Consider the following 27350-nt stretch of genomic DNA (forward strand, 5'->3'; position numbering starts at 1 on the left):
CCTGCCCACATTTTAATAGAACCACCATGGGAGGACGGGCTTTCTCAACCATAATCCCCCAGGTCTGGAATAAACTACCGGATAATACACGAATGGAAACTGTGTTACTGCCATTTAGGAAAAAACGTTAAAAAACCCTCCTTTTACTGAGGCCTTCGGCTGAATCCATTCAGTGCGCTGTCTACACTTGGGACCAATGGACCTCGGCCAACGCTTCCAGCGCCTAGAGACCTATGGTGATTTGTGGTCTACAAATATAAGCTAACAATAACAATTCATCACGAAATTGTTGTGAAGAAATCACACCTCTAGATACACAAATATGTTTTACTTTAAATGTCTCAAAATCCACTGAACGGATTTACACCAAATAATGAAAACGGTTGTATCTGGACCAATAGCTACTTTTCTGCAGAATTTGCCAAATGGTGTAATTCCATCCAGCGGTTTGGGCTGTAGTTATGTCTAAAAACTCTATGGGAACTAACATGGTGTTTTGGGACCCCAATTTTTTTGGCTTCCACTTGACAAATCACCTTGAAACTTTCAACCCAGCAGCTAAAATCAGCGTCACACACATTTTCACAAATTTGTGAAGATTTGTAAAATGTCACCAAAGATTTTGGCAAAACAAAAAAACACTTTTTTGTCTTATTGAAACTAGCACCTAACTGTAACTACCTATTGGCGACAAGTAGGTTACATACATATATTGCCTACTATTTAGATTGAATAATGTTTTTTCTAAGATATATATAGAAATAAATTGATATGGATACAGGTACATATATATATCTTATCTTAGACTAAACGTTATTCGTTCTAAATAAATAGATGACAAAAGTAGAATAAAGGAAACACATTACAGTACAATTAATATTCAACAGTGTCTTTTACAATACATTTGAAGAACAGTTCATAAAAAGCACTATCATGTCTCATCATCCCCCTGTCTGTGACATCCTAATCTCACTGTACTTTTTACTTTATTTATTGAAATCAAGAGGAAAGGGAGGAAGGTAAAAACCTCAACTAAGGGTTGTCTATGCGCTCCTGCCTACCTAAGTGTCATTTCCAATTGTCAAAATGTACCACATGCCAGTATCAATACAGTTTTGATTAAAAACTATGGGGCCGAATAGGATAGCGGTGAATCCGCATCCTCCGGGCCGGTGGAAGCCACCGCCGGCCCGGAGGATGCAGATTCACCACTGCGGTGATTCTAAAGACCCCCGCGCCAAATTAGGATGGCTGGGGGGTCATCGGAGGACAGGAAGACTGTCCGCCGCTTTTGTGCCGCAGACCGCAGCGGAAAAGCTCTAATATGGTGGTGGTGTCTATCAGACACCGCCAGCCATATTATGATTTGCATTGGGACATGCCTTTCCGCGGCGGCAATGCCACCACGAAAAGTTTGTCTTTTCTTTGGGGGCCCGTTGCGGTCCCCCAGGGTGAAGGGGGGGTGGGTGGTGCACATGGGGGGTACCTATGGTACCCCCCTGCATTTACATGCACCAAGCGGCAGGCACCGTGTGGTGCCTGCCGCTTTGTGTGTGTAAATGTAAAACATGCTTTTTTAACCTTGTGGCGGGTGCTGCTTCAAGCAGCACCCGCTGCAAGGTTAAAGATCCAGGATGTGACCGCCAGGGTGGTGGTCACATCCTAATTGCACCGGAGAGACCGCCGCTGCCCCTGCAGACGGTCCCTCCACCTCGAAGGTGCGTCCGTACGCCATCCTAATGAGGCCTAAGATATGTACATTAAAAATAAAATCATAAAAAACAATAAAACAATATCATCAATAAAGGAAGTTAAAATTGCTACATACATGAGAGCAAATAATGTTAAACCCAACACTAGTGTGTTATTCAAAATATATTTTCTCCCACAGTCAAAATGTATATATATATATATATATATTCACTGAAAAAACATAGATTTCAGGCCTGATATAGTTAGGATTTAGTATTTAAAAACCTTAGAAATTAACTGAAAAAACCATAGGTTCTAGGGGTGTTATAGTTAGCTGGACATTTCACTCGTACAAAACCATTGAAATTCCTCCAATTAAGGTACCAATTAGGATGGTGGACGGACAATGTCCGTCCGCCATCCTGTCGTGGCGGAGGTCCCGTGCGCCAAATTAGGATGCACCCTCCACAGTGGCGGGTGCATCCCGCATTTTTAACATTACGGCAGGCGGTGCTGAAAGCAAATGCTAAAAATGCATGTTGTGCGTTTCAAAGCACAACATGACAGGTACCGGTCCCTCCATGTTGTATTTTGAAAAGCAGGGGGGGTACCATAGGTACCCCCATGTGCACCCCCATCCCCCCTTCACCTTGGGGGCCCGCAATGGGCCCCCAAAACAAAGACCTATGCCTTTCTGTGGCGGCATTGCCGCCACGGCAAGGCATTCCCCAAAGCCAATCCTAATATGGCTGGCGGTGTCTGATAGACACCGCCACCATATTAGACCATTTCCTCCACGGCCGCAAGGCGACCGCGGAGGAAAAACGGCGGACGGTCTTTCTGTCCGCCGCGGTCCCCCCCCCCCCACCATTGTAATATGGCGGGGGAAATATGTGGCGGACGGGCACGGATGGCGGACGGATCGCCACCGCCTGCATGGCGGTGACGATCCGTCCACGAACCTGATCGGCCCCATAGTTAGTTGTACTCACTATATCTCGCGCGCCCGCAATCCACTGCTGATGATGTCACATATTACATCATTCATGACATAGTCAGTGACATCACTGATGACATCTCAAATGACATCACTGGTAACATCACTGATGACATCATCCAGTGAGTGTGGTTTGCTTCGTTATTTAAATATGTATTATATATATAGCAATTTGCATTGAAGAAGGAGTGGATATATAAATATAAATATCTGGATAGAGGATTTAGTAGCAGTGTGATAGACTGTTTACTTGACTAATTTAAATTGTCTCACTAAATATATTGGATAGTGACTAAACTGTGTGAACATCTGTATCACTTTCCACACGAGCAATCGGAACACCAGGGGAGGTGGCATAGCGGTAATTACAAAGTCCTTTATCCTTGTGTCTGGAAGAAAATCACTATAGAAGGCTGTGAAAGCGCTCATTTCTGTATTTCGGTAAACCCTTACTTTACTCTTTCGGGGTTATTGATCTATAGACCCCCAGGAAATGATGCAGTTTTTAGGAAAGCCCTACCAGAGATAGTCGGTCCACTTGCCATGGAAACAGCTAACTTTAGTATCTTTGGGGATTTAAACCTTCATTTCCACCTTATTCAGACCCCGACCATCTGCAGCCTGCTTGCTGACCTAGGGGCATTTCAACTCCACCAGATGGCCACCAGCCCCACCCATGTGGTGGCCACCTACTAGACCCTATATTTACTAACATGGAAGCAGCAGTAGCACCGAAGCCGACTCCTGTAGCCTGGTCTGACCACCTGCTGGTGGAACTATCCCTTCCAGTCCTAGATCCACCACATAAAAACTCAGAACGAGTCATTTTTAAGCGTCCCTGGAGGAGGCTTAAACTTGAGGATTTCCATCTTCTCCTCAGGGAAAATCCCCCTGGCCCCTTCCATGACGTAGAGTCTGGCTACGACCTTTTTTGTGATTGGATCACTTGGGCGCTAGACTCCCTTGTCCCAGCAACCTGGAGCAAATGCCGCGCACAAGAACCTAGTCCTTGGTACAATGATGTCCTGATAAAACTGAAGAAATCCTGCAAAAAAATGGAGAGAGACTGGAGAAAAGATTATGACCCAGGGAGGAAAGGGCTGTACTTGGCTGAAGTAAAAACATATCGCCGAGCCATCTGTAAAACACGAGCAGCGTACTATGCTAATGAGATCAAACTTAGCTTCAATCCTACAAAATTTATTTTTAAGGTCCTCAAAGATCTCGGTACTAAAAGAGTCTCTGCGCCAGCTACGTCCTCAGAATCTCAGTGCGAATAACTTGCCGCCTTTTTCTTGGAAAAGGTTCGCGCTATCTATCGTACCTTTCCTGGCGTAAGTTCTTCTAATGAGCAGACTGTACTCAGTCTTAGCACTAACACAGGCCTCACCATCCTCCTAGGGATTACTGAGGAGGAATTTGATAAATTATATGTTAAAGTTAAATCAGGCTCCCCCGCCGATCCGCTTAGACCAGCACAGATTAGAGACTCCTCTCTGTTGTGTCTGCCTCCTTTGCGCCAGTTAATTAATGCCTCATTTGCTTCTGCCACAGTGCCGACTAAATGGAAACAGGCCTGTGTGACCCTGATTCTTAAGAAATCCACTTTGGATCCGATTAAGCCCGAAAACTATCGACCGATCTCCCTCCTCCCCTGGGTTGCTAAGGTTGCCGAAGCTCATGCTAACGGCATTATCACCAACTACCTTCAGACTAATAACATTCTGGATGCCACCCAGAATGGGTTTCGGGCGGCCCATAGTATCGAGACCGCCTTCCTCACAATGACAGAACATCTGCGATCCATGCTTGATTCCGGTCAAACAGCGGCACTGGTTCTTTTGGATCTTAGTGCCGCCTTCGATACGGTCTCGCATGAGGTCTTGCTTCGCCGCTTGGAGAAGGTGGGTATCTCTGACCTAGTCCTTGAGTGGTTCAGATCGATCCTTCCGGGTTTCTACCCCTCCCTTTCAATCCCAAACCTATCCTATTGAGCAGGGTGTTCCTCAGGACTCGGCTTTAAGCCCCACACTGTTCAATCTCTATGTGCAACCGCTGGCTGCGGTCGCCAAGCAATGGGGCATGGTTATGGTCTCATATGCTGATGACACGCAGCTAGCGGTTGCACTCTTGGAGGGCTCAAGCCAGGATGCCTCCAGGTTTAAAGAGGGTTTGGCTGCAGTGGCAGGCTGGGTGACAGCGAACTATTTACAGCTGAATGCCAATAAAACGGAGGTCCTGATAGTGGGCAAGAATAGTGAACTATGGGGTGATCAGTGGTGGCCATTGGCTTTGGGTAAGACACCCACACCTATAACTGAGGTAAAAAATCTGGGGGTCTGGATAGACCCTTCCCTCAGTTTCACTAGCCACACTAAAAAAGTTGCGGCCACCTGCTTCGGCATTTTGCGTGGTATCAAACCTATTCTAAAAAATGTTGATGCTCCCATCAGGCAGATGATAATTCAGGCCTCCATACTGTCCCGCCTGGACTCCGCTAGCTCCCTATTTTTGGGGGCAAATAAAGCTGAAGTCATCCGGATGCAGCGCATCCAGAATGCAGCTGCTAGGGCCTAAGTGGGCCTACCAATGTTCTGCTCGGCTAAGGAGACCATTCGGAAGCTTCATTGGCTTCCAATGGCTAAAAGGATACAATTTAAGATGCTGTGTCTGTCCTTTAAAATTCTAAAACAGGCCACTCCGCAAATTCTTGAGAACCTGCTGACCCCTTATGTACCACCCCGCCTCCTACGGTCTGTGGAGCAGTGCCTGGTCACGGTGCCCCGCTTTAAACGTTGTAGAGCGGGAGGCCGCTCTTTTGGAATTGGAATTGGAATTGGTATTTATAAAGCGCGGCTGTCGCTCCGGAAGAAGCATCCTGGCGCTGACTGGAAGGTGTGTAGAAGGATGGAATTGGGCAGGGTTAGATGGTGTTCCGCACATACTCATCAGATAGGCTGAAGATCCATGTTTTAAGTTGTTTCCTAAATTGGCTTTCGTTGGTCAGGGATCTCAGATGCTGGGGCATAGCGTTCCATGCTTTGGAAGAAAGGTGGGTAAGAGTTTTACCCCCTTTGGTTTTTAGGTTGAAGTTGGCTAGTGTTATTAGGTTGCTGTTGGAGGATCTCAGAGTCCTCTGGGGGTTGTGCCGGGAAAAACGGTTCGCTATCTGGCGGCATAATTGTGGAACTCGCTGCCGACCCACATTCGAGCACTCAACGACCTTTTTTCCTTTAGGAAGGCGGTTAAGCCACACCTTTTCCCGCTCAAGATACAATAATTGTACACTACTTTTTTGTTTGTCACCTCCCATATAGCTGCTCTATACTTTGCTGCTTAAGCGCCGGGACGCCCCTTTGCTGGGGCAGCTGCGCGCTATAGAAATTGTGTTAACATAACATAACTTTGTCAGTTGTTGTGTAAACTGCTTCTCCAGTTGGTTACTAGCTATTTGAAAGTCTATATTAGTTATTGATTAGTTAACTGAGTATTTGTATGCAAGAGTGAATGTGTGTGTGGTTCGGTGGGGGGGTGTGACTGCCCAAAGATGTGTGAATAGTTGATTCAGTAGGTATATGTAGTTAAAACTACATGTTATAACAGTTGTTTGTGTGAGTGAATATCTTTATGGGTGTGGTGATGAGCAAATATCGTTCTCAATGGTACATGTCCAACAAAGTAGAAAAATAAAAGGCAGTGTATGTGTCAGTTGTTTATAAATAAGTATTAATAAGACTCAGTGATTGTATGCGTGACTGTATGGATAACTGTATACTTGTGATAGTGATTTTATAACACACTAAATATAAGTTACTAGCTATATGAATAGATCAAGTGGTGTTTGTATAAGTGTATAGCTAAGTAAATGTAAGTATGATCCATTGTTTGCATAAGTGAATAGGATGACTTCATAAGGAAATAGGATGTGTTCTGGTGTGTAATGTCGAGATAGGTGTATAAGTATATTTGATAGTGTTCTATTGATCATTGACTGTATGTATGAGTGAATCTGTAGGTAAATAATTAGATGTGTGTATAGATCTAGGAAACACTGAGTGGGTTTTTAGAAACTTGTATTGGTGTGTCAATGGTTTCAAATATGGTACTCTGTATTTTCCAGTGAGTGATGAAAGGTTATACTAGTGTATGATGAGGTGTATCTAATTGTCACGTGGATGATGTCATCAGTGATGTCATTTGAGATGTCATCAGTGATGTCACTGACCATGCCATGAATGATGTAATATGTGACATCATCAGAAGTGAATTGCAGGCGCGCAAGATATAGTGAGTACAACTAACTACATCGATCAATGGTTTTGTACGAGTGAAATGTCCAGCTAACTATAACACCCCTAAAAACCTATGTTTTTTCAGTGAATTTATAAGGTTTTTTAAATGCTAATTCCCAACTATATCAGGCCTGTAACCTATGTTTTTTTTCAGTGAATTTCGAATGTTTTGTAAATGACAATTTTTAAATGTATTAATTGTTATATTTATTTTTTTGATACTGATTTACTATATTATTTAAACTATTTATTTTTATATAATTTATTTTTTAAATTACATTATAATTACATTATACATTACATTGCAAAATATACTTTCTTAGAATGAATTACTTTAGATTAAATACTTTGCAAATAGGCAATAGACTTTTAAGTACAGTAGTTACAGTTGTTGCTATGGGCAACACAATTTCAAACACAATGCAACATTGACCTCAATGTGAATTACTAGTTAAATGAAATTAGTTACTTTATGGATTACTTTTCTAACCACAAGACTGGATCCTAGATTCAGTCCTTGGACATCAGCTGTAAACGGTTGAGTAAAAGTATTTTAGTTACAGTAGTGATTTTTAAGGAATATTATTGTATTTTAAAAGTTGACACAGAAATTTTTTCACATAGAATCACCAATGTTATCCTACAGCAGGAAATTCCTTTAGCAGGTATGTAGTGCTATTGTCACTTTTTCTCACTCAGTGGTGGATCCTGGGTCCAGCACTGGTGCATCTCCTGTAAACAGTTGAAAGAATGCGTTTAAGTCATACAGGCGATTTTTAAGGAATATTTTCAGTTTGTGAAAATAGACACTTAGAAACTTTTCTGGTGAAAACTAGACAATGGATTCCTATGGAAGGAAATACAAGTTACTTGAAAGTATGGTTAGAATTACTTTTCAGGGTCAGTGCTGGGCTAAAAGATGCAGCACTGAGTTCTCTCCTGATAACAGGTGAATAAATTGGAATTCGTTGTTCGGATGATTTTAGAGGAATATTTGTACGTTTCAAAAATCGACACTGACATTTTTCTGCTGAAAACCACACAATGGATTCCTATGAAAGGAAATACAAGTTACTGGTAAATACGGTTACAAATACTTTTCAGGGTCAGTTCTTCGGCTAAAAGATGCTGCACTGGGTTCTCGCCTGATAACAGATGAGTAAATCAGAATTCGTAGTTCGACTGATTTTAGAGGAATATTTGAACAATGGTGAAGTCGTGACATGTGTGCAAACACCCCTCCTTCCTTCACCACTGTGCAAACACGCCCCGTGGCGCATTTTAAGTTGGGGGATTAAGTACCCTTGAATCCTGAGGTCCCTTGGAGCCGGCATTGCTTTTCCACATGGCGAGCAGCTAACATGCTGCTCCCCATATGAAAAAGTAACATGCTTTGCTTCATTGAAGCGAGAGTAGGTTTCCCTGCTCTTGCTTCAATGAAGCAAAGCAGTTTGCAATGGCAGGTTGGGAGCCACGAGACTCCCGCCCTGCCGTTGCAAACAACAGTGTTCTGGGAACACTGCAGGAGCCAGCCCTGGGGGGTGGCGGTCCCCAGAGCCATCGAGGGCTCCAGGAGGGGGGCCGTGTGGCCCCCTCCCACATTTCTGAGAATCCCCGGGGGTGGTGGTCCCCAGGGCTGGGGGACCTCAGAGCCTCCTCACCAAATTTTGCTAAGCCCCGGGGGCTGGCGGTCCTTGGGGCTGTGGGGGCCTCAGAGCCCCCCACCCATTTGTTAGAAGCCTCATAAGCCCCCCAAATATATTACATTAGAGCCCCGGGGTTGCGGTCCACGGGAATGGGGGCCTTAGAGCCCCCCACTCATTTGTTAGAACCCCTAGGGGTGGTGGTCCCCGGGGCTGCGGGCCTCAGAGCCCCACCCACCTATTTGTTAGAAGCCCCGGGATGGCGGTCCCCGGGGTTGGGGGGGGCCGTGAGCCCACGCATATATTACATTAGCGCCCCGGGATGGTGGTCCCCAGTGCAGGGGGGCCATAGAGCCCCACTCTTCTAGTGTTTTAAAGCCCCGGGGGTGGTGGTCCCCGGGGCTGGGTGGGCCTCAGAGGCCCCCCCACCCATTTAGAACAAGCCCCAGGGGGCTGTGGTGGGGCCCGTGAGCTCCCCGCATATATTAACTAAGAGCCCCGGGGGTGGTGGTCCCTGGGGCACTGTGGGGGGATTGGGACCCCCCCACTCTTAATAATGCCCCTGGGATTTTGCTCCCCCGGGGGCAAATTAACATTTTTACGCAAGAGACCATGTTTCTTTTTTTTAATATCGCCAGGATGCACGGAACCTATGCGCATACCACAATGTAAAAAAATAAATAAAAAATGTTGGGGCCCTGGGGTCCTTGTGGGACCCCCTGAGCAGGCCTAGGGGGTCAGGGTGTGTCTACCCTGCCTCATTTTTGTGTTTTGCAGTGTTTCTTTTGGGTTTCTTAACTGAGGCACAAGATGGCTGCCAACACTTCTGATTTTGACAGTTGTAAGCCAATTAGCATTCAGCTCGGGCAGGGTACTTGTAGGCTGTGCATAGGGTACACGGATAGGTACGCGCGTCCATAGATATATAATTGACTTTAAGTGTCATTTTCTTAGGAACTACTGAACGGATTTACATGAAATAAGTCTGAACTGAGGACTACCTCTTTGCCAAATTTGGTGTAATTCCGTTCAGCCGTTCGGGCTGTAGCCGTGTCTAAAGGTCCTATGGGAAATTTAATGGGGAAACACATTTTGGGACCCCTTTTTCTCAGCCCCCGCTTCACCAATCACCCCCAAACTCTCAGGAAAGGAGCGAGACTAAGCTGGCCAAAAGTTTCAAAAATTTCGCGAAGATTCTTTAATTGACACCAAAGTTATTCAAAATAGAATGTTGCGGATTTCCTATGGATAATAGGTCTTAACTATATCTACCTACTGGCGACTGCCAGTAGGTAATATAAACATATAGACCGAGCCATCGCACATAGCACTTTATTGAACAGTATTCTTTTAAAATTGTAAATTAACTGATCACTGTGTACTTTACGGACATTTAATTATCAATACCTTGGTGTTTTGTAAGCTTGTTGTTTACTATTTATATTCCCCTTACTTTTAACCCTTTCCCTGTGCCGCAAATTCTGCCACGGCGGAGAGAGCTAGGGGGTGAGCAGGGTGCTGCGGTGCTCATGACGGAACCACGCCGTCATGTTTCACGGATGTCGTGCGCTCATGACGGGATGGTTCCATCATGACCCCGCCAGCTCATTAATTCGCTCGCACAGGTGGGGAATTAGTGCCATGTGGGGGTAGTGGTAGCTGCATGAGGGAATCACGCCGTCATGAGCATACGCCGCCCGTGACTCATGATGGCATAGTTCCGTCATAAGCACCCAAGGAGCTAAAGACATACAATCTTATTTCACCTATGTTTTTTCAGTGAATTTCAATGGTCTTTTAAATGCAAATTTCTAACTATAACGTCCCTGAAACCTATGTTTTTTTTAGTGAATTTCAAAGGTTTTTTAAATGATAATTTCTAACTGTAACATCCCTGAAACCTACGTTTTTTCAGTGAATTTCAAAGGTTTTTTAAAGGTAAATTTCTAACTATGCCTACAGAGGTAGGACATGTGAAAAAAGAGGAAGAAAGGCGCAGAAAGAAGCAAGAGAAATGCAGAAAGAGGCAACAAAAGTCCAGAAAGACAAAGAAAAGTACAGGAAGAAGCAAGAGATATGCAGAAAGAACCAACAGAGGAGCAGAACATTTACTTGTTGCAAAGCTATCCTCTGCCCCCACGTTTTTGCTGATGGATACTGGTGGTAACTGACTCTGCCTAACCAGGCCTTGAGCCAGTGCTATGCTAAAAAACACTTAAAATACATTGAAAACACCTACATACACTAGGGTACACTATGGGTGTGGGTACCCCTGTGATTGGCATAACCTCCCATGTAAGACCCTAGTGCATAATAGAGCAGGGGGATTATTAGCTCTAAGTCAGAGGTGCAGAAAGGTGCTTTTTTAAGTAGTAGTCACGTTTGCAGAGTGGTGGAGAAAGGGTGCTGGGCCTCCAACCAGTGCTCAGGAATTCAGCAACATAGGGCTTACATGAGGTACCAGTAGGGCTGCTTGGCCCTCAAAGTCCCTCAGGAGTAAATTGTACTTCATCCCCATCCCGTAGTCTGCCAGGAGGCGATTTGCAGAATGGTGGGGAAAGGGGGGCATATCCACGGTAGACGTCTTAGCAATCCTACGGTTTGGGACTTACTACATGTATCAAGAGGGGTTGTTGGCCCCCAATGACACCCTTGGGGGCCAATTAACCCACCTATTACCTCCAGTAAGTCTCAAAGAACAAGATTGCTAAATTCTCACAACAGGCCATGCTCCCTTTGCCCACCACTCTGCAAACGTGCTCCCTGGTGCGCTCTTGGATGGGGATTGAATTCCCCTTCACATCTGGGGGTCCTTAAGGAACCAACTAGCCTACCTCTTACCTACAGTAAGCCCCACACAGTAGGATTGCTGAGAGGTGGGCACAGGCCACACACCCTTTCTCCACCACTGTGCAAACGCGCCCCCTGGCACGTTCAAAGTTGGGGCATTGAGTCCCCTTGAATACTGGGGACCCTGGGGGCCAACTGGCCCACCAGGTACCACCAATATTCGCAACACAGCTGGATAGCAGAGAGGTGGTCCAAAGCCACACCCTTTTTTACACCACTCTGCAAATGCTCCTCTTGGAGCACTGCTGGTGGGGCGATGAGGTCCTCTTGTGTTCTGAGGACCCTCAGTATTCATTGGCACTGAATTTCCTAACTTACAACGTGCCAGGGGGTGCATTTGAACAGTGGTACATGGAGGGGGTGGGGTCTCTGGTGAGATTCAAGCTTTTTTTTATTCTATTTTTTTTAGAAAGGGAGACTTTTGACCCAGGGACCCAATCCCCGGGGCATTGGCTCTTTTTTAATTAAATAATTAAAGGGAAGTGTGCCACATGGCCCCCCCTTCCCTGGGCCACTATTCCTTTCCTGGGCCACTATTGGCCCTGGAGAACTCATCCCCCGGGGCTTGGTCGTTATTAAAAAATGTTTTAATTGAGGAGGGGGTTGCATGGCTCTCCTCCCCATGCCGATATCGGCCCCAGGGCCCCATCCCCTGGGGCGCCGCCATTCTTTTTTAAAACTTAAAGAGGAGGGGGGCCGTGTGACCCCCGGCCCGAGCTACTCCTGGCCTCAGGGACCCAACCCCAAGGACCGGCACTTTGCGTTGGGGACTGTGGACCCTGCCACCCCCCGTGTCCTTCAGGAGCCGGCATTGCGTTTGAGCAAGGGGAGCTGCTGACATGCAGCTCCCCTTGCTTAAAAGCAATTCTGCTTTGCTTCATTGAAGCGAGAGCAGGTTTTCCTGCTCTCGCTTCAATGAAGGAAAGCAGACTTTGCTATGGCAGGGTGGGAGCCAAGCTCCCACCCTGCCATAGCAAATGGCAATGTCCCGGGGTGTGCAGCCTGGGACTTTGCAGGAGCCGGCCCTTGGTGTGGCGGTCCCCAGGACAATCAAGGGCTCCAGAAGGGTGGCCGCGTAGCCCCCTCCCATCAATTACAAAGCCCTGGGGGAGGTGGTGGTCCCCAGGGTCTCCAGGGTCCCCGAATTTGCAAATGTATTGCCCCGGGGAGGTGGTGGTCCCCGGGGTGTGTGGGGGGGCTCGAGCCCCCCACACACATGTTTGTTAAAAATAAAGAGAGCCCTAGGGAGCTGCCGGTCCCCAGGACTGCAGGGGGCAGCGTGCCCCTGTGTTTAATTTTCACAGCCCCTGGGAGGTGGTGATCCCTAGGGTGTGTGGGGGGGCTTGAGCCCCACTACTCACATATACACACTTTTTTTAAAATACTGAGAGCCTAGGGAGGTGGCAGTCCCGGGGCTGCAGCGTGCTATGTGCACCTTGCATTTATTTTGCAAAGCCCTGTGGAGGGAGTGGTCCCCGTGGCGCGTGGAGGGCTTGAACTCCCCCCCACACACATTTCTTTAAAAAAAATGAGAGCTTGAGGGAGGTGGTGGTGCCAGGGGCTGCGGGGGGCTGTCTCCCCCTCAAAACATCAATGAAGCCCCAAAGAGGTGGCAGTCCCTGGGGCTGCGGGGGCCCCCATGGGCCCCTGCTACATAATTTGGGATTGGCCCCGGGATCTCAGCAGGCCTAGGGGGGCGGGTGTTTTCTTGTTTTTTAATGTTTTTTTCACTGTTTTCTTGTGACTCAGTCACTGAGTCACAAGATGGCTGCCAAAACTTCCTGGTTTGCAGTGTTGATAGCCAATCAGAGTAAAGCTTGTGCCCGGGAATGGTTCGCAAACCCTCCTCGATGCACAGATATCGAAACTTATACTTTTCTAATTTCTCTGTAACTACTGAACGGATTTAGACCATTTAAAGAAAAGGGCTCTTTCTGAACCTAGACCTACCTTTTTGCCAAATTTGGTATAATTCCATTCAGCAGTTCGGGCGGTAGCTTTATCTAAAGTTCCTATGGAAATTAACATAGGGAAAATATGTTTTGGAATCCCCCTTATTTCTTGGCCCCCACTTGACGAATCACCCCGAAACTTTAAAGACAGGAGCTGACCCGAGGGTCCCATTAGTTTTGAAAATTCCGCGAAGATTTGTCAACCTGCGTCAAAGATATTGGCAAAAGAAAAAATGCTTTTTGAATAGAAACGAGGTCCTAACTATAACTACCTACTGGCGACTGCCAGTAGGTAATAAATCTATCTATCTATCTATCTATCTATTTATCTATCTATCTATCTATCTATCTATCTATCTATCTATCTATCTATCTATCTATCTATCTATCTATCTATCTATCTATCTATCTATCTATCTATCTATCTATCTATCTATCCATCCATCCATCCATCCATCTATCTATCTATCTATCTATCTATCTATCTATCTATCTATCTATCTATCTATCTATCTATCTATCTATCTATCTATCTATCTATCTATCTATCTATCTATCTATCTATCTGCCTAACGGCTAGGCCGGTCGACCTTGAATCTGGGGAACTGGGTTTAAGTCTTGGCAATGACGCTGAACATCCATTGATTCTAGGCAAATCACTTAATCTCCCTGTGCCTAACAAAAATGAATGTGTCCTCATGTAATGCAACTGGCGCTACGTAAAGCACTCTGATACCCGGTTCGGGTCAAGTTTGCGCTATATAAAACTCTGTAGAGTAAAAAAAAAGTAATATATATATATATATATTTTTAACAGCAAAATCCTCAATGAAGAAGACGCCGCGCACCACTTTCAAGATGGTTTTAGTGCTTTATTTCTGTAGGTTTTCTCCCACCCTACGCGTTTCAGACTTTCCCAGTCCTTGGTCACGGTATACAAACAGTAGTCCCTTGTTTGTTTTGCAATTTTATACACAAACACCCAATTGGCCTATTATGATGCATTGTGGGTGTTGTAGGCAGTTGCAGTTTTTTTTCATTATCAACAATTTCCCAAATGCTTTGAGTCTGTTAGGATTTTATCAACGATGTTTCACGGGCTAGTACAGGTAACATTACTACCAATACTAATGTTAATTCATACATTTATGAAATTCATTACATGAGTGACAATAAGCAATTGCTTAATATATTATCCCATGTTCGAGTTGATTAGAGGCTAAGTACCATATTTAGAGAATGCCCAGGCATCAGATTATCCTTCAAACCCTTAGTATTCAGAAAAATAAAATCTCTCAAAATTCTGCTTATCTACCACATTCGATTTAAACCATACACAAAGAATACATTTTTAATGAAGCTCATAATTCTCTAAATATTGTCCAGAAAATGACAAAATGTCTTGTATCAATCAGTTTTTAGATTTTAAAGATGCACGTACATCTCATCATCCCCATTTAATCCCATAGGGGTCTTTGTTTTAAATCTTATTATCAATTTCGATTCAAGACGTCGTAGCATTGTGATTCGATCTCCACCTCTCTCGTCCTCATTGATCAGAGCTATGCCAGAGTAAGTCACATTCTTCCATGTTGTGCCAGGGTGTGTTTTCAGATGTTTGGCTATTGCATAGCTATAATCATTGTTCGTTATTGCGCGAATGTGTTCCAAAATTCGCTTTTTCAATGCACAGGTTGTTGACCAAATATATTTTTTACCACAAAAGCACTGTAGTTGGTATACTACGAATTGCGAGTCAAACGTGATTTTGTTTCTTATTTCAAACTTTCGGCCTTTCGGATCTGTTAAATTTTTAAGATTTCTTCCAATTTTGCACGCCTTACATGTTAGGCATTTGGAAAATCCCAACTGTTTTCTTTCTAACCATGACAGAGACTTGATTGTCCGAAAATGGCTATTCACTACTGTGTCTTTTATAGATGGTGCTTTTCTGAAAGTTATTTGAGGTCTTTCTCCTATTAGCGTTCCAATGTCAGTGTCCTTTTTAAGCACCTTCCAATACTTTGTTAGGATCTGTCTTATTTTGAAACTTTCTTTTGAATATGTCAAAATCATTCATGGTTTTTTCTCATTTATTGGGCTTCTCTGGGTTGTGGTATCAAAGTCTCTGTTCTTGTTTTGTTTCTTGCTCTTATTTCACCTTGTCTGATGTCAGTGTGTTTGTATCCACGATCACTGAAGCGTACGGACTGGGAAAGTCTGAAACGTGTAGGGTGGGAGAAAACCTACAGAAATAAAGCACTAAAACCATCTTGAAAGTGGTGCGCGGCGTCTTCTTTATTGAGGATTTTGCTTCTAAAAATATAGCGAGGCTGTCCCATCCCTCGCCGCCAGCGCAGGCTATTGATTGCTCCCCCCGCCTGGGACATTTGCTCGTGTGACATATATATATATATATATATATATATCACTGAAAAAAACCTAGGTTTCAGCGACGTTATAGTTAGGAATTAGCATTTAAAAAACCCTAGAAATTCACTGAAATAACCATAGGTTTCACACATGTTATAGTTAGCTGGACATTTCACTCATACAAAACCATTGAAATTCCCCCATTATAGTTAGTTCAGCTAATTATAACTCGCTCGCCCGCAATGCACTGCTGATGACGTCACATATTACATCACTCATGACATGGTCAGTGACATCACTCATGACATCACTGATGACATCTCAAATGACATCACTGATGACATCACTGATTACATCATCCTTGTGAAAGTGGCAGACCTCCTCTCAGCGTAATTATATACTTTGATTCACACATTCAAAAATAGAAACTAAAATGTTCAAAACAATGGAGATACCAGTACCAGTTACAAAAACGTATTCAGTAAATCCATAATCTACATACACAACCACTCATTCAACAACAGTCAATATAGTCACTCATACATGTACTCACTCATCATATTTACTCATACACCTGAAACCTATTGTTTTTTCAGTGATTTTCTAAGTTTTTTTTAATGCTAATTCCTAACTATAACGTGTCTGAAACCTATGTTTTTTTCAGTGAATTTCAAAGGTATTGTAACTGATAATTTTTAAATGTATTAATTGTTATTTTTTTATACTAGTTTACTACATTGTTTTAAAATATTTATTTTTAGATATTTTATTTTTTAAATTACATTACAAATTTTTAATATAAATGTATTTTTATTTTTTTTTAAATATTGAAATTGTAATATTTTTTTTGTTTTATATTTTTTTATGTATATATATTTTATATAGCAGGCAACTAGCCCACCAGGAACCTCCAGTATGCACCAGGGGGCTGTATTGCAGAGAGGTGTTCTGAGTCCACGCCCCTTTTCACATCTCTCTGCAACGCAGCCCCCTGGCCCATACGGGGGGCTCCTGGTGGGCTAGAGTAGTAAAGGCAATGTTGAGTTTTTCTGCAAAAACGTGAAAAGCAGACTTACAGCCTGATTCATGAAAGAGCCGTTTTGCGAGTCTTTAATAGCGATTCATAAGGAATCGCTATTACAGGCTCGCAAAACGGGATTCATGTAGGAATCGCAAAATAAAATGCGATTCCTACATATTCCTTATTTGCGATTAGCAAATTGCTAATCGCAAATAAGGAATACTCCCCATTCATTCCTATGGGCCTAAAGTCCCTAGCACAGTGCACTGTGTGTGCCCGGCGCCTGTAAATCAAATGTTGCTGGTGGGCTTGCAGCACTGATTGTACCTCCCACAAAAGCAGCCTGTAAATTAAACTCCAGCCTGCCATTGCAAAGCCTATGTGCAGACTGGGACTGACATGTCAACTTGACAAGTGCATCCACTTTCCAGGCCCTAACCTTCCCTTTTTTTACATGTCAGTCACCTCTAAGGTAGGCCCTAGGTATCCCTGTGGACAGGGTGCAGTGTATGTGAAAGGTAGGACATGCCTTGATGTGCGTGGCATACCCTGATAGCGAAATACTGCCAATTTCATTTTTCACAATGGCAAGGCTACCTGTTACCATAGGACAGAATGGGGAGTTCAACATTATAAACATAACTGGCCCTGTGAACGAGATGGGAAAATAAAGTTTAGTATGCCTGAACTCAGAATTTTAATGTGCATCTTTTAGTGAGGTTGATTTTTACATTCTGTGATTGAAAATACCACTTTTAGAAAGAAGGTATTTTCTTGCCCAACTATCCAGTGTGCCTCTGCTAGATTTGTGTATTGCATGTCTGGCTTTTGGATGACAGGGGCCTGGAGGGACAGTGGCTCCAGTAGTCTGATGATTCAGGGCTAGGATAAAAAGACCTGGGCTGCATTTAGAGTAGGGGGAGGTGAGTTCCTTTCACCTGAACGGGCCTGGTCTGCCTTCAACAATGCTGTCCCCACGTCCTGCCAGGAAGCTGCACCAGAGAGAACAGAACTGATTTTGGCTGGGTACAGACACTCGCTGCCTTCAGAGAACAAAGGATTTTTGTGTATAACAAGCGGGTCTCAGACCCCAGACTTCTAGATCACTTCTGGGAAATCAAGAGGAATCTTTGCCAAAGTGAAGAGCCGGAGAAGCTGAGGAGGAATGCTGCACCTGTGCAGTTTGCTGTCTGGGGTTAACCTGCAGTGGCTACTTGATGTCTAGGAAAGGAAAAAAGGAATTTGCTGCTTGCTTTTTCCCCTTGCTTGAAGAAAAGGTCTCCAAAGGCTTGAACTGAGCTTTCCCCATGTTCAACAGGTCTCAGGAACAGCAAAAACCTCACCATGTCTGTGGGCACTGTCTCTGATCGTCTCCGTAGAAGAAAAGGGTAACCGACTCCGTCATTGAGTCCGTCGCAGGATTCTGTGTCCTGAAAGCACTGCTGAGAGTAATGCCTCGCTTCGTAACGCAAGCACCGTCTCTCCCTTCAACGCAAGCCCTGGTCTCACCAACTCCGTCAACGAGCCGCTGCCTGCTCCAAATCATTAGGATAACATCCACTGCAATGCTCAATTTCACAACGCAACTGTGACCTTTGCCCTGACCGACTTGCACCAACGTGCTGGTCGCAACAAGAAAGATACCTTGTATGAGTCTGTTCGATGCTTTAGCTGGACTGTATCGATGCTGTCGGCTGGAATTTTTAGACTCTGTCTTATTCAGCATTTCGGAAGCCACAGGAGAAGCTAACGAGTAGGAGGAACTGTGTTTTATTATTTTTCCTGTAATTTAAAGTTTATTTTTCACAAATACTATTTTTCAAGAGTATTGTATGTTGGATTTTTATCGTATTTGGTTCCCTTGGTTTAGATAAAGATTTGCTATTTGTCTAAAGCTGGAGTGATGTCCATTTGTAGTGGTTTCACTGTATTACTGTATGTGTTTACAAATGCTTTACACACTGCCTCTGAGATAAGCCTGTCTGCTCGTGTCAAGCTACCAAGGGGGTGAGCAGGGGATATTTTAGGAGTGTATTCCCCTTACCCTGACTAGAAGCAAGGGCCCCTACTTGGACGAAGGTACCTACCTCTGCCAGCTACAGACCCCCATTCCTAACAAGGACCTTTGCTGCCTCTCTACATTTCTTCAATTGCACCGTCCTGGTTGTTCATTCATTCCTTGTCATTTCTTTTTGCCCTCCACTTTTCAGTCCCTTTCCCTCCCTTATTTCTGACTGTTTTCCCTCCGCAAAATCTCAATTTCCTTCATACCCTTTTTTTCTCACTCCTACCCTCTCTCCTTTCCTCTCATCTTTTCTTCTGTTCTTCATTCCATCTTTCCTTGCTGCTCTTCCCTTCTTCCTGCTTTGTATTGCTGTATCACTATCATAATCCAACTACTAATTGAATTTCTCTTTTCTCTGTTTTTATATATTTTCTTTTCCTTATATATTTCTGTTTTTATTTCCATGCAGAAAGGTGAAATTGTGTACTACAACGCAAAAGAGGACGTCATAGATGTAAGTGCTACATCCTATGAAACAATAAATGTCAAATGATTACATGAACATTCTTCATACTGTTCATAGGCGTTTTCGCTCAGTGTTTGTCAATTACCATATCTGACATATCTGCCTCTCTATTGTCACCAATGAGCATATTAGCATACGCTAATTGTGCACACATGTGTTATCCAGGAAATTATGCTGTTTACATTTTAACCAACCATTTTCCTGAACTAAACATTCAGTAAATATGTTTTTACAAATGTGTGTGTAGGATTACATTAACCCTTTCCAATTTCAGCAACTTTTTTGTCTATAAGAATATCTTCATGAACATCAAAGATCGTATTTTCATTTAAATTGCTTAAAGTTAGAATTATGATTTCCACCCTTATTGTTTGATGAGAAGCAGATATAAACACCCTTTGAGTATAATAAAACTACAGTTAAAGTCCTCATATTCTCTCATCTGGGTGGCTGAAATGCTTTATTCTAGGACCACTCAGACTACATACTGACACCCCTGAGGTCATCCTACTCATCAAAGGATGTCTTATCCAGCTCTTGATAAAGATGTTCATCTCACCCTCTTCTGATAGAAATCCATTGTCTCCCCTTGCATGCTCACACTATTTTCAAAACCAACTGCATAATTTACGTAAACATCACAACGTACACCCCGATGTATGTGTATAACAACATAACCATCTCTTGTGACTCTTGGTAACCCTCCAGGCAGGTCACCATCAAACTAGAGAAGTGTAGGAAAGGACCTTTCCCCTTTATGCTCACAGCAGATGTAACAACATCCCATATTCATGACGACTGCCCAACTATCCTCCAATTTAAGGAAGAGTTGAAGGCACACCTTTTTAAAAACCAGGGTGAGTTTAAGTGCAGAGCCTCTTGGCTGTGTCTTGAGAAAAGCTTCCAGCATATGTGTGTCCCAGGACCCATGTGCTGGACAACTGAGTGCGTGATCATGAACAACATAGGATCAAGTTTCGTATCTGTGGAACTAAGGGTGTGTCCCTGCAGTAAACGGTGCTTTGGGCATTTTTAGAGCTGTGAGGGTGTGGGACACATGGTGGGACAGTAGGACACATAGTGAAACAATAATGGAGTGGAAGGTCAACATAGTACACCAGTACTGAGTGGAACCAGCAGGGGCTGACAACAATGATCCAAAAAAGGAATGCAGAATAAAAGAACTGCAGAAACAAGGAGAAAGGCTAGGAGCTCATGTACAAGCACTCACAACACCAGCAACACTCTAGATCTGCTCACCTCAAATGTCTGCTTTTCTATCAATGTCTTTAAGGATAGAATTAGCACTGTGCCATCCATGCTGAAATAGAATGGCACAAAGTATTTGCCATTTCAACAGCAAAGTATTTAAGTGTGAGGTATCATTTTTATTTGGAGACCGGGAAGAATGCTAGGTGGTAGGAAATGTGTTGATCCACGTACATTCCAGAACTTTCCCACACAGAAATGTGAGAAAAGTTTTATTTGTTCAACAAAATTTGAGGTTTCCAGGGGATAATGGGTAGGGAAATGTTGGGGGACCCACACAAGCCATACCTTGGGTATCTATTTTGAAGAAATGTGTGGGTTTGGTAGGTTTCCCTAGATGGCCACGAGCCCATGGGCAAAAACTCATGGGACCCCCGTGCAAAACCAGGTTGTTTTCTGATAGGTAATTTTGATGCTGCCTCAAAAGGTTTTGGGCCCTTTCCTGTTGCGGGTACTTGACCATTTTTATTGGGAGACCTGGGGGAATGCTGGGTGGTAGGAAATGTGTGCATCCACACAGATTACAGAACTTTCTACACAGAAATTTGAGAAAAAAGTAATGTTTCCAGACATTTGAGGTTTGCAGGGGATTCTGGGTAGGGAAACTTTAGGGGAACCACGCAAGCCATACCTTGATGGACTCCTACGAGTATTTAGTTTTCAGAAATGTGTGGGTTTGGTAGATTTCCCAAGATGGCCACAGAGCCTGAGGCCAAAAACACAGGTGACTCCCCTTGCAAAACCAGGTTGTTTTGTGATAGGTCATTTTGATGTCTTCTCAATACGTTTTGAGCCCATGCCCATCATGGGTACTTGGGGCACCCACATGAGCAAGGTATCATTTTTATCAAGAGACCTGGGGGAACGCTGGATGGTAGGAAATTTGTGATTCGACGTAAATTCCAGAACTTTCCACCACAGAAATGTAATGAACATGTGTTTGTTTTTACAAAGTTTGAAGTTTGTAAGGGATTCTGGGTAACAAAAACTGGCGAGAGCCAGACAAGTTACCCCTTTCTGGATTCTCCTGGGTGTCTAATTTTCAAAAATATATAGGTTTGCTAGGTTACCCTAGGTGCCAGCAGAGTTAGAGTTCAAAATCTACAGCTTGGCATTTCTTTTTTTATTTTTATTTAAAGGGTCTGTTTCCATTGTGAAAATGTGGTGTGTCCACGCTGTGTTTTGGGCAGTTTCCTGTTGCGGACAGTAGGCCTACCCACACAAGTGAGGTACCATTTTTTTCAAAAGACTTTGGGGAATGCTGGGTGTGTAAAATGTTGTTGATCCACGCAGATTCCAGAATTTTCCACCACAGAAATGTGAGGAAAATGTATTTTTGTTGACAAATGTTGAGGTTTGCAAGGGATTCTGGGTAACAGAACCTGGTGAGAGCCAGACAAGTCACCCCGTCCTGGATTCACCTGGTTGTCTATTTTTCAAAAATGTATAGGTGTTCTAGGTTCCTCTAGGTGCTCTCAGATCTAGGGTACAAAATCTACAGCTAGGCACTTTGCAAAAATAGGTTCAGTTTTAACAGTGAAATTGTGGTGTATCCAAGTTGCGTTTTGGCCGTTTCCTGTTGCAGCAGTAAACCTACCCAAAAAAAGGGTCAGTTTTCACTGTGAAAATGTGGTGAGTCCACGTTGTGTTTTGGGCCGTTTTCTGGGGTGGACAGTAGGCCTACCCACACAAGTCAGGTACCATTTTCTTGGAAGACTTTGGGGAATTCGGGGTGGGTAGAATTTTGTGAATCCACACAGATTCCAGAACTTTCCACCACAGAAATGTGAGGAAAATTTGTTTTTTTATTACAAATTTCGAGGTTTGCAAGGGATTCTGGGTATCAGAACCTGGTGAAAGCCAGACAAGTTACCCCATCCTGGAATCCTCTGGGTGTCTAGTTTTAAACAATATATAGGTTTGCTAGGTTACCCTAGGTGCCGGCGAGCTAGGGTTCAGAATCTACAGCTAAGCACTTTGCACAAAAAGGTTCAGTTTTCCCTGCGAAATTGTGGTGTGTCCAAGTTGCATTTTGGACCGTTTACTGTTGCGGCAGTAAGACTACCCACTGAGGTACCATTTTTCCCAGGAGACTTCGGGGAATTCCAGGTGGGTGGAATTTTGTGGATCCATGCAGATTCCAGAACTTTCCACCACAGAAATTTGCGGAAAATGTGTTTTTGTTGACAAATTTTGAGGTTTGCAAGGGATTCTGGGAAACAGAAAATAGTGAGAGCCAGACAAGTCACCCGGTCCTGGATTCTCCTGGGTGTCTAATTTTCAAAAATGTATAGGTTTGCTAGGTCTCGCTAGGTGCCGGCAGAGCTAGGGTTCAAAATCTACAGCCAGGCACTTTACAGAAAAAGTGTCTGTTTTCACTGTGAAAATGTGGTGTGTCTACGTTTTGTTTTGGGATGTTTCCTGTCGAGGGCGCTAGGCCTATCCACACAAGTATGGTACCATTTTTGGGGAATCCGGGGTGTAGAATTTTGTGTATCCACTTAGATTCCAGAACTTTCCACCACAGAAATTAGAAAAATTTGTTTTTTTTTTTTTACAAAGTTTGAGGTTTGCAAGGGATTCTGAGTAACATAACCTGGTGAGAGCCAGACAAGTCACCCCATCCTGGATTCCCCTGGGTGTCTTGTTTTAAAAAATATATAGGTTTGCTATATTTCCCTAGGTGCCGGCTGCGCTAGGACCCAAAATCCACAGGTCGGCACCACACAAGTAGGGTACCAGTTTTGGAGAATACTGGGTGTGTAGAATTTTGTGGATCCACTCAGATTCCAGAAGTTTCCACCACAGAAATGAGAAAAACGTGTTTTTTTTTACAAAGTTTGAGTTTTGCAAGGGATTCTGGGTAACAGAACCTTGTGAGAGCCAGACAAGTCACCCCATCCTGGATTCCCCCGGGTGTCTTTTAAAAAATAAATTATAGGTTTGCTATATTTCCCTAGGTACCGGCTGCGCTAGAACCCAAAATCCACAGGTCGGCACATCCTGAAAAAAAGTTTGTGCCTAGTGGGCTTTCTGCCACCCTGGAGAGGGGGGAAAACGAGGGTTATTGCCCCGATATGCCCCCAAATGGAGCCAAAAAACTGTGGCTATTCTTTTAGGGGTAGTAGGGGCATTGGGATGTCCGTTCAGGGAACCCTCCACCCCTTTAAATAGAAAAGCCAGCATACTTGCTGGCACCTAGTATACTTTCTGCCCCCCAGGGGGTAGATCAGGGGCTGCTGCCACCATCTGCCTCCTGGGGGGTGCAGAAAGGCCGTGGCATCTTTTACGGGGGCTTGGGCGCATTAGCATGCCTATTCTCGGTAACCCCACCTTGAACTTTGGAGGAAAAAAATCCTTGCTGACTAGTGGGATTTCTGTCCCACCCCGGGGGCAGATAAGGGGCGATTGCCCCATCTGCCTCCGGGGGGGGCTTAAAGACTGTATAATTTTTTGGGGGGGCTTGGGGGTGTGGACATGCCTATTCTGGGCAGCCCCCACACCTACCTATATAAAAAAAATCCCTGGTGCTTAGTGGGCTTTCTGCTCAACCCAGGGGCAGATCAGCGGCTATTGCCCCCATATTCCTCCTGGAGGGGCAGCAAGTCTTTAGTTTTCTTTTGGGATAGGGTGGGGGCATTTGCATGCACATTCTGGGCAGCCCCACACCGGGCCTATAAAAAACCAATCCCTGGTGTCTAGGGTGCTTTCTGCTCCCATGTGGTCAGATTGCGGGCTACCGCCCCATCTGCCTCTCAGGGAGGCAGAAAGACTAGAATGTTGTGGGGGCGAGGGGTGGGGGCATTAGCATGCTTGTCTGGGGCAGCCCTCACATCTAAATTAATTGTAAAAAAACAATGGTGTCTAGTGGGCTTTCTGTCTCCCCGGGGGGGGGGCAGATTGGGGGCTACTGCACCAAGGTGGTGCGTAAAAGCTGTTATTGTGCAGGGGGGGACTTAGGCATGCCCATATTTGGCAGCGCTCACCCCTAATTAATATAATAAAATATATCCCTAGTTTCTAGTAGGCTTTCTGCCCTCATCTGCCCCCAAGTGGGGCAGACTGACTGGAATGTTGTGGAGGGAGGGGTGGGGGCATTGGCATTCCCATAATGGGCAGCCTCCACCTTTAAATGCAATGTAAAAAAAACCCTGACGTCTAGTGGGCTACTGACCCCATCTGCCCCCGGGGGGCAGAAAGACTCTAGTTGTGCAGGGGTTTTGGGGGCATTGACGTGCCCATATTAGGCAGCCCCCACCCCTAATTTGCATAATAAAAAATCCCTGATTTTAGTGGGCTTTCTGCACCCCAGGGGGCAGCTCCCTCCTCCCTGGTGCCTAGTGGTACCCTTTTTCAATGATACCTCTACCATCTTTCTACGTGCTAAGGGGGCTGAGATAGCCCCCTGAGCACGTAGAAAGTGAAACTGAAATGAGCATCAAGGCTCATTTCACTTTCTTTTCACTGAAATGACGTCAGCGCGATGTGCGCACTGACGTCATTTCAGGGGAACCAAAAAAACAGCCTCGGGAGCTGGGTAAGCTCTTCCCCAGCACCCGAGGCTGTTGGAGGGGGAAGGAATACCCCTAGTGCCTGCATCAGAGGGATACCCAGTGCCATGTGATCGGAATGCCGGGGGCCGACCTACACACATGAGCACTGTTGCGTCAGATGCCCCCCGGCCGTCCGACGCACCCAAGCGGTTAAGGATCTGAAATTTTTGGATTCCACTGTTGGGTGTGATGGAATCAATTGTAGTTTTATCTTAGTAAGCATCACTCTACCAGTTTCTTTATGCCTACGATCCCTTTTAAAGCTATTTTTAAAGCGGTGGACTAATAAGACACCTCTAAATGTTTAGCCTTTTAAATCTTTTCCTTGTGGTTTGTCCACCTCTTTCTTTTTTTGAAAACAGATTTTATTTGTCTGTACGCACGTATTATGCAGAGCTCCGAATACCGGAGCCATCAGCAAACATTGGAAAACAATAATAATATCAGTAGACTTTTACTAAGAACACAAACACCCCTCCCCTCCCCCCCAAGTGCGCCGCTGCCAATGCACATATACAGGAAAGTATCTATGAATAACATGCAAATTGTCCAACGTTCCAGTTGTCAAAGCGTCGGATGGGCAACCCTCTCGGGCGGAGGATCCAAGTCCAGCCCTCGATAATCAGCCCACCTCTTCCAAATTTTAAAGTGTTTGCGAAGGCACCCCCTGGCCAAAAACACAGGCTGCTCCAATCCCATGCAGAAGTCCATTCCGTTCCTCCAGGCAGCCAGCGACGGGGCGCAGGGCGCCTTCCAAGCCCTGGCAATGTCTCGCTTGGCCAAGGTAAGTCCCAGGAGTAATAGGTGACGTTTGTAGGTGTTACCCCCAATCCCCTCCATAACATGCAGCAAAGCCAATTTGGGGTCACAGGGAAGCTCCCAGGCCAGCACCTCAGATAAACAGCTAAACACCCCAGTCCAGAATCTAGATAGCGCAGTACACCCCCATACAGTGTGTAGTAACGTACCCACTTCTGATCCACAGTGGAGACAGTCAGGGGAACCAACCATTCCCGCCCTCCACAAACGCTGTCGGGTGAAATAAGTGCGATGGAGGTACTTAAACTGGATCAGTCGCAGGCGTGTAGAGATTGCTGCCCCACTCGGGCTTGCCAGGGCCTCCTCCCAATCCTCTTCCTCCAAGTCCCCCACGTCCCCCTTCCACGCGGACTTAAGTTTGTGTAAGTCAGAAGAGCAGTGATGTACTAGTGTCTGATGAATACGGGAGAGCTTCTTATCTGGCAGTTCCCCCATGAACACCTTGGCCTCCAGGGGATTAAATTCGGGAAGGCTCTCCAAATCAGCCAAGTGGGGCCTCAAAGCATGTCGGAATTGGTGGTATTTAAAAAAAATTCGAGCAGGGCATTACAAATTCGTCCTGGAAATTCTGAAATGACTTCAGGGAAAGGCCTGACATCACGTCCTCTAGTGTAGAAATGCCAATTGCATCCCACCCTCCAAGCCCAGTAGGGCGTCCAGGTGGGGCAGGCGACCATCTCGCCAGAGGGGGGTCTCCTGAGTAAGCACATTCCACCATCCCATCCTGGGTAGCGCAGCCCTCCAAATGTGAAACACCACCTGGGTGGCCGCAGGAAGGCGCCCTCTCAGCATAGGCCGGGTCATTCCTATCGCCATACCACCAATCATTGAGGGCCATCAGGTGCGCCGCTTGGTATTAGGAAAGCACGTCAGATGTAGCCAGCCCCCCAATATAGGAGGATAGAAAACACGTTCGCAGCGCCACGCGCACTGCTCCCCCAGCCCACAGAACCCCCCCCCAGCGCCGAATTGACCTGCTGGAACCAGCGAGGCGGAATCCGATGCAGATGATTTTGGAGTTGATAGACAAGACGAGGGAGCGCCACCATCTTAAAGATTGCGGACCTGCCATAGATGGTCAGCGGCATACGGGTCCACAATTTCATGTCCTCGTGTGTGCAATCCCACACCGGGGCAAGATTGCGCACCCGGGAGGCAGCTGCATCTTCCGACAAGTAGACCCCCAAATATTTCACTCCACCCGTCGGGCGTCGAAGACCCAAAGCCCACTCTCCCACTTGCTGCTGGCCCCCGAGTATCCAAAGCATGGACTTACCCGGATTCATATAGAGGCCAGATGTTTCACCGAAAATCTGCAGTATGTGCAGCAGCCGCGGCCCGAGCGCTCCAGGTCCGTA

At 45.1% G+C, this 27350-nt stretch overlaps 1 protein-coding gene across 2 annotated transcripts in view; it reads left to right on the forward strand.

Annotated features, from left to right (window-relative positions):
• CACNA2D1 (calcium voltage-gated channel auxiliary subunit alpha2delta 1) overlaps positions 1 to 27350 on the forward strand; it is a 1701483-nt gene that overhangs the window by 827083 nt on the left and 847050 nt on the right. For both annotated transcript variants that reach the window (XM_086919803.1, XM_086919796.1), the window contains exon 5: positions 19295 to 19339. In XM_086919803.1, coding sequence (XP_086775929.1) covers positions 19295 to 19339 — 45 coding nt within the window. The remainder of the gene's footprint in view (positions 1 to 19294; positions 19340 to 27350) is intronic.

Source organism: Lissotriton vulgaris, chromosome 1_1 (genome assembly GCF_964263255.1).
Source record: "Lissotriton vulgaris chromosome 1_1, aLisVul1.2, whole genome shotgun sequence".
NCBI lineage: Eukaryota > Metazoa > Chordata > Amphibia > Caudata > Salamandridae > Lissotriton > Lissotriton vulgaris.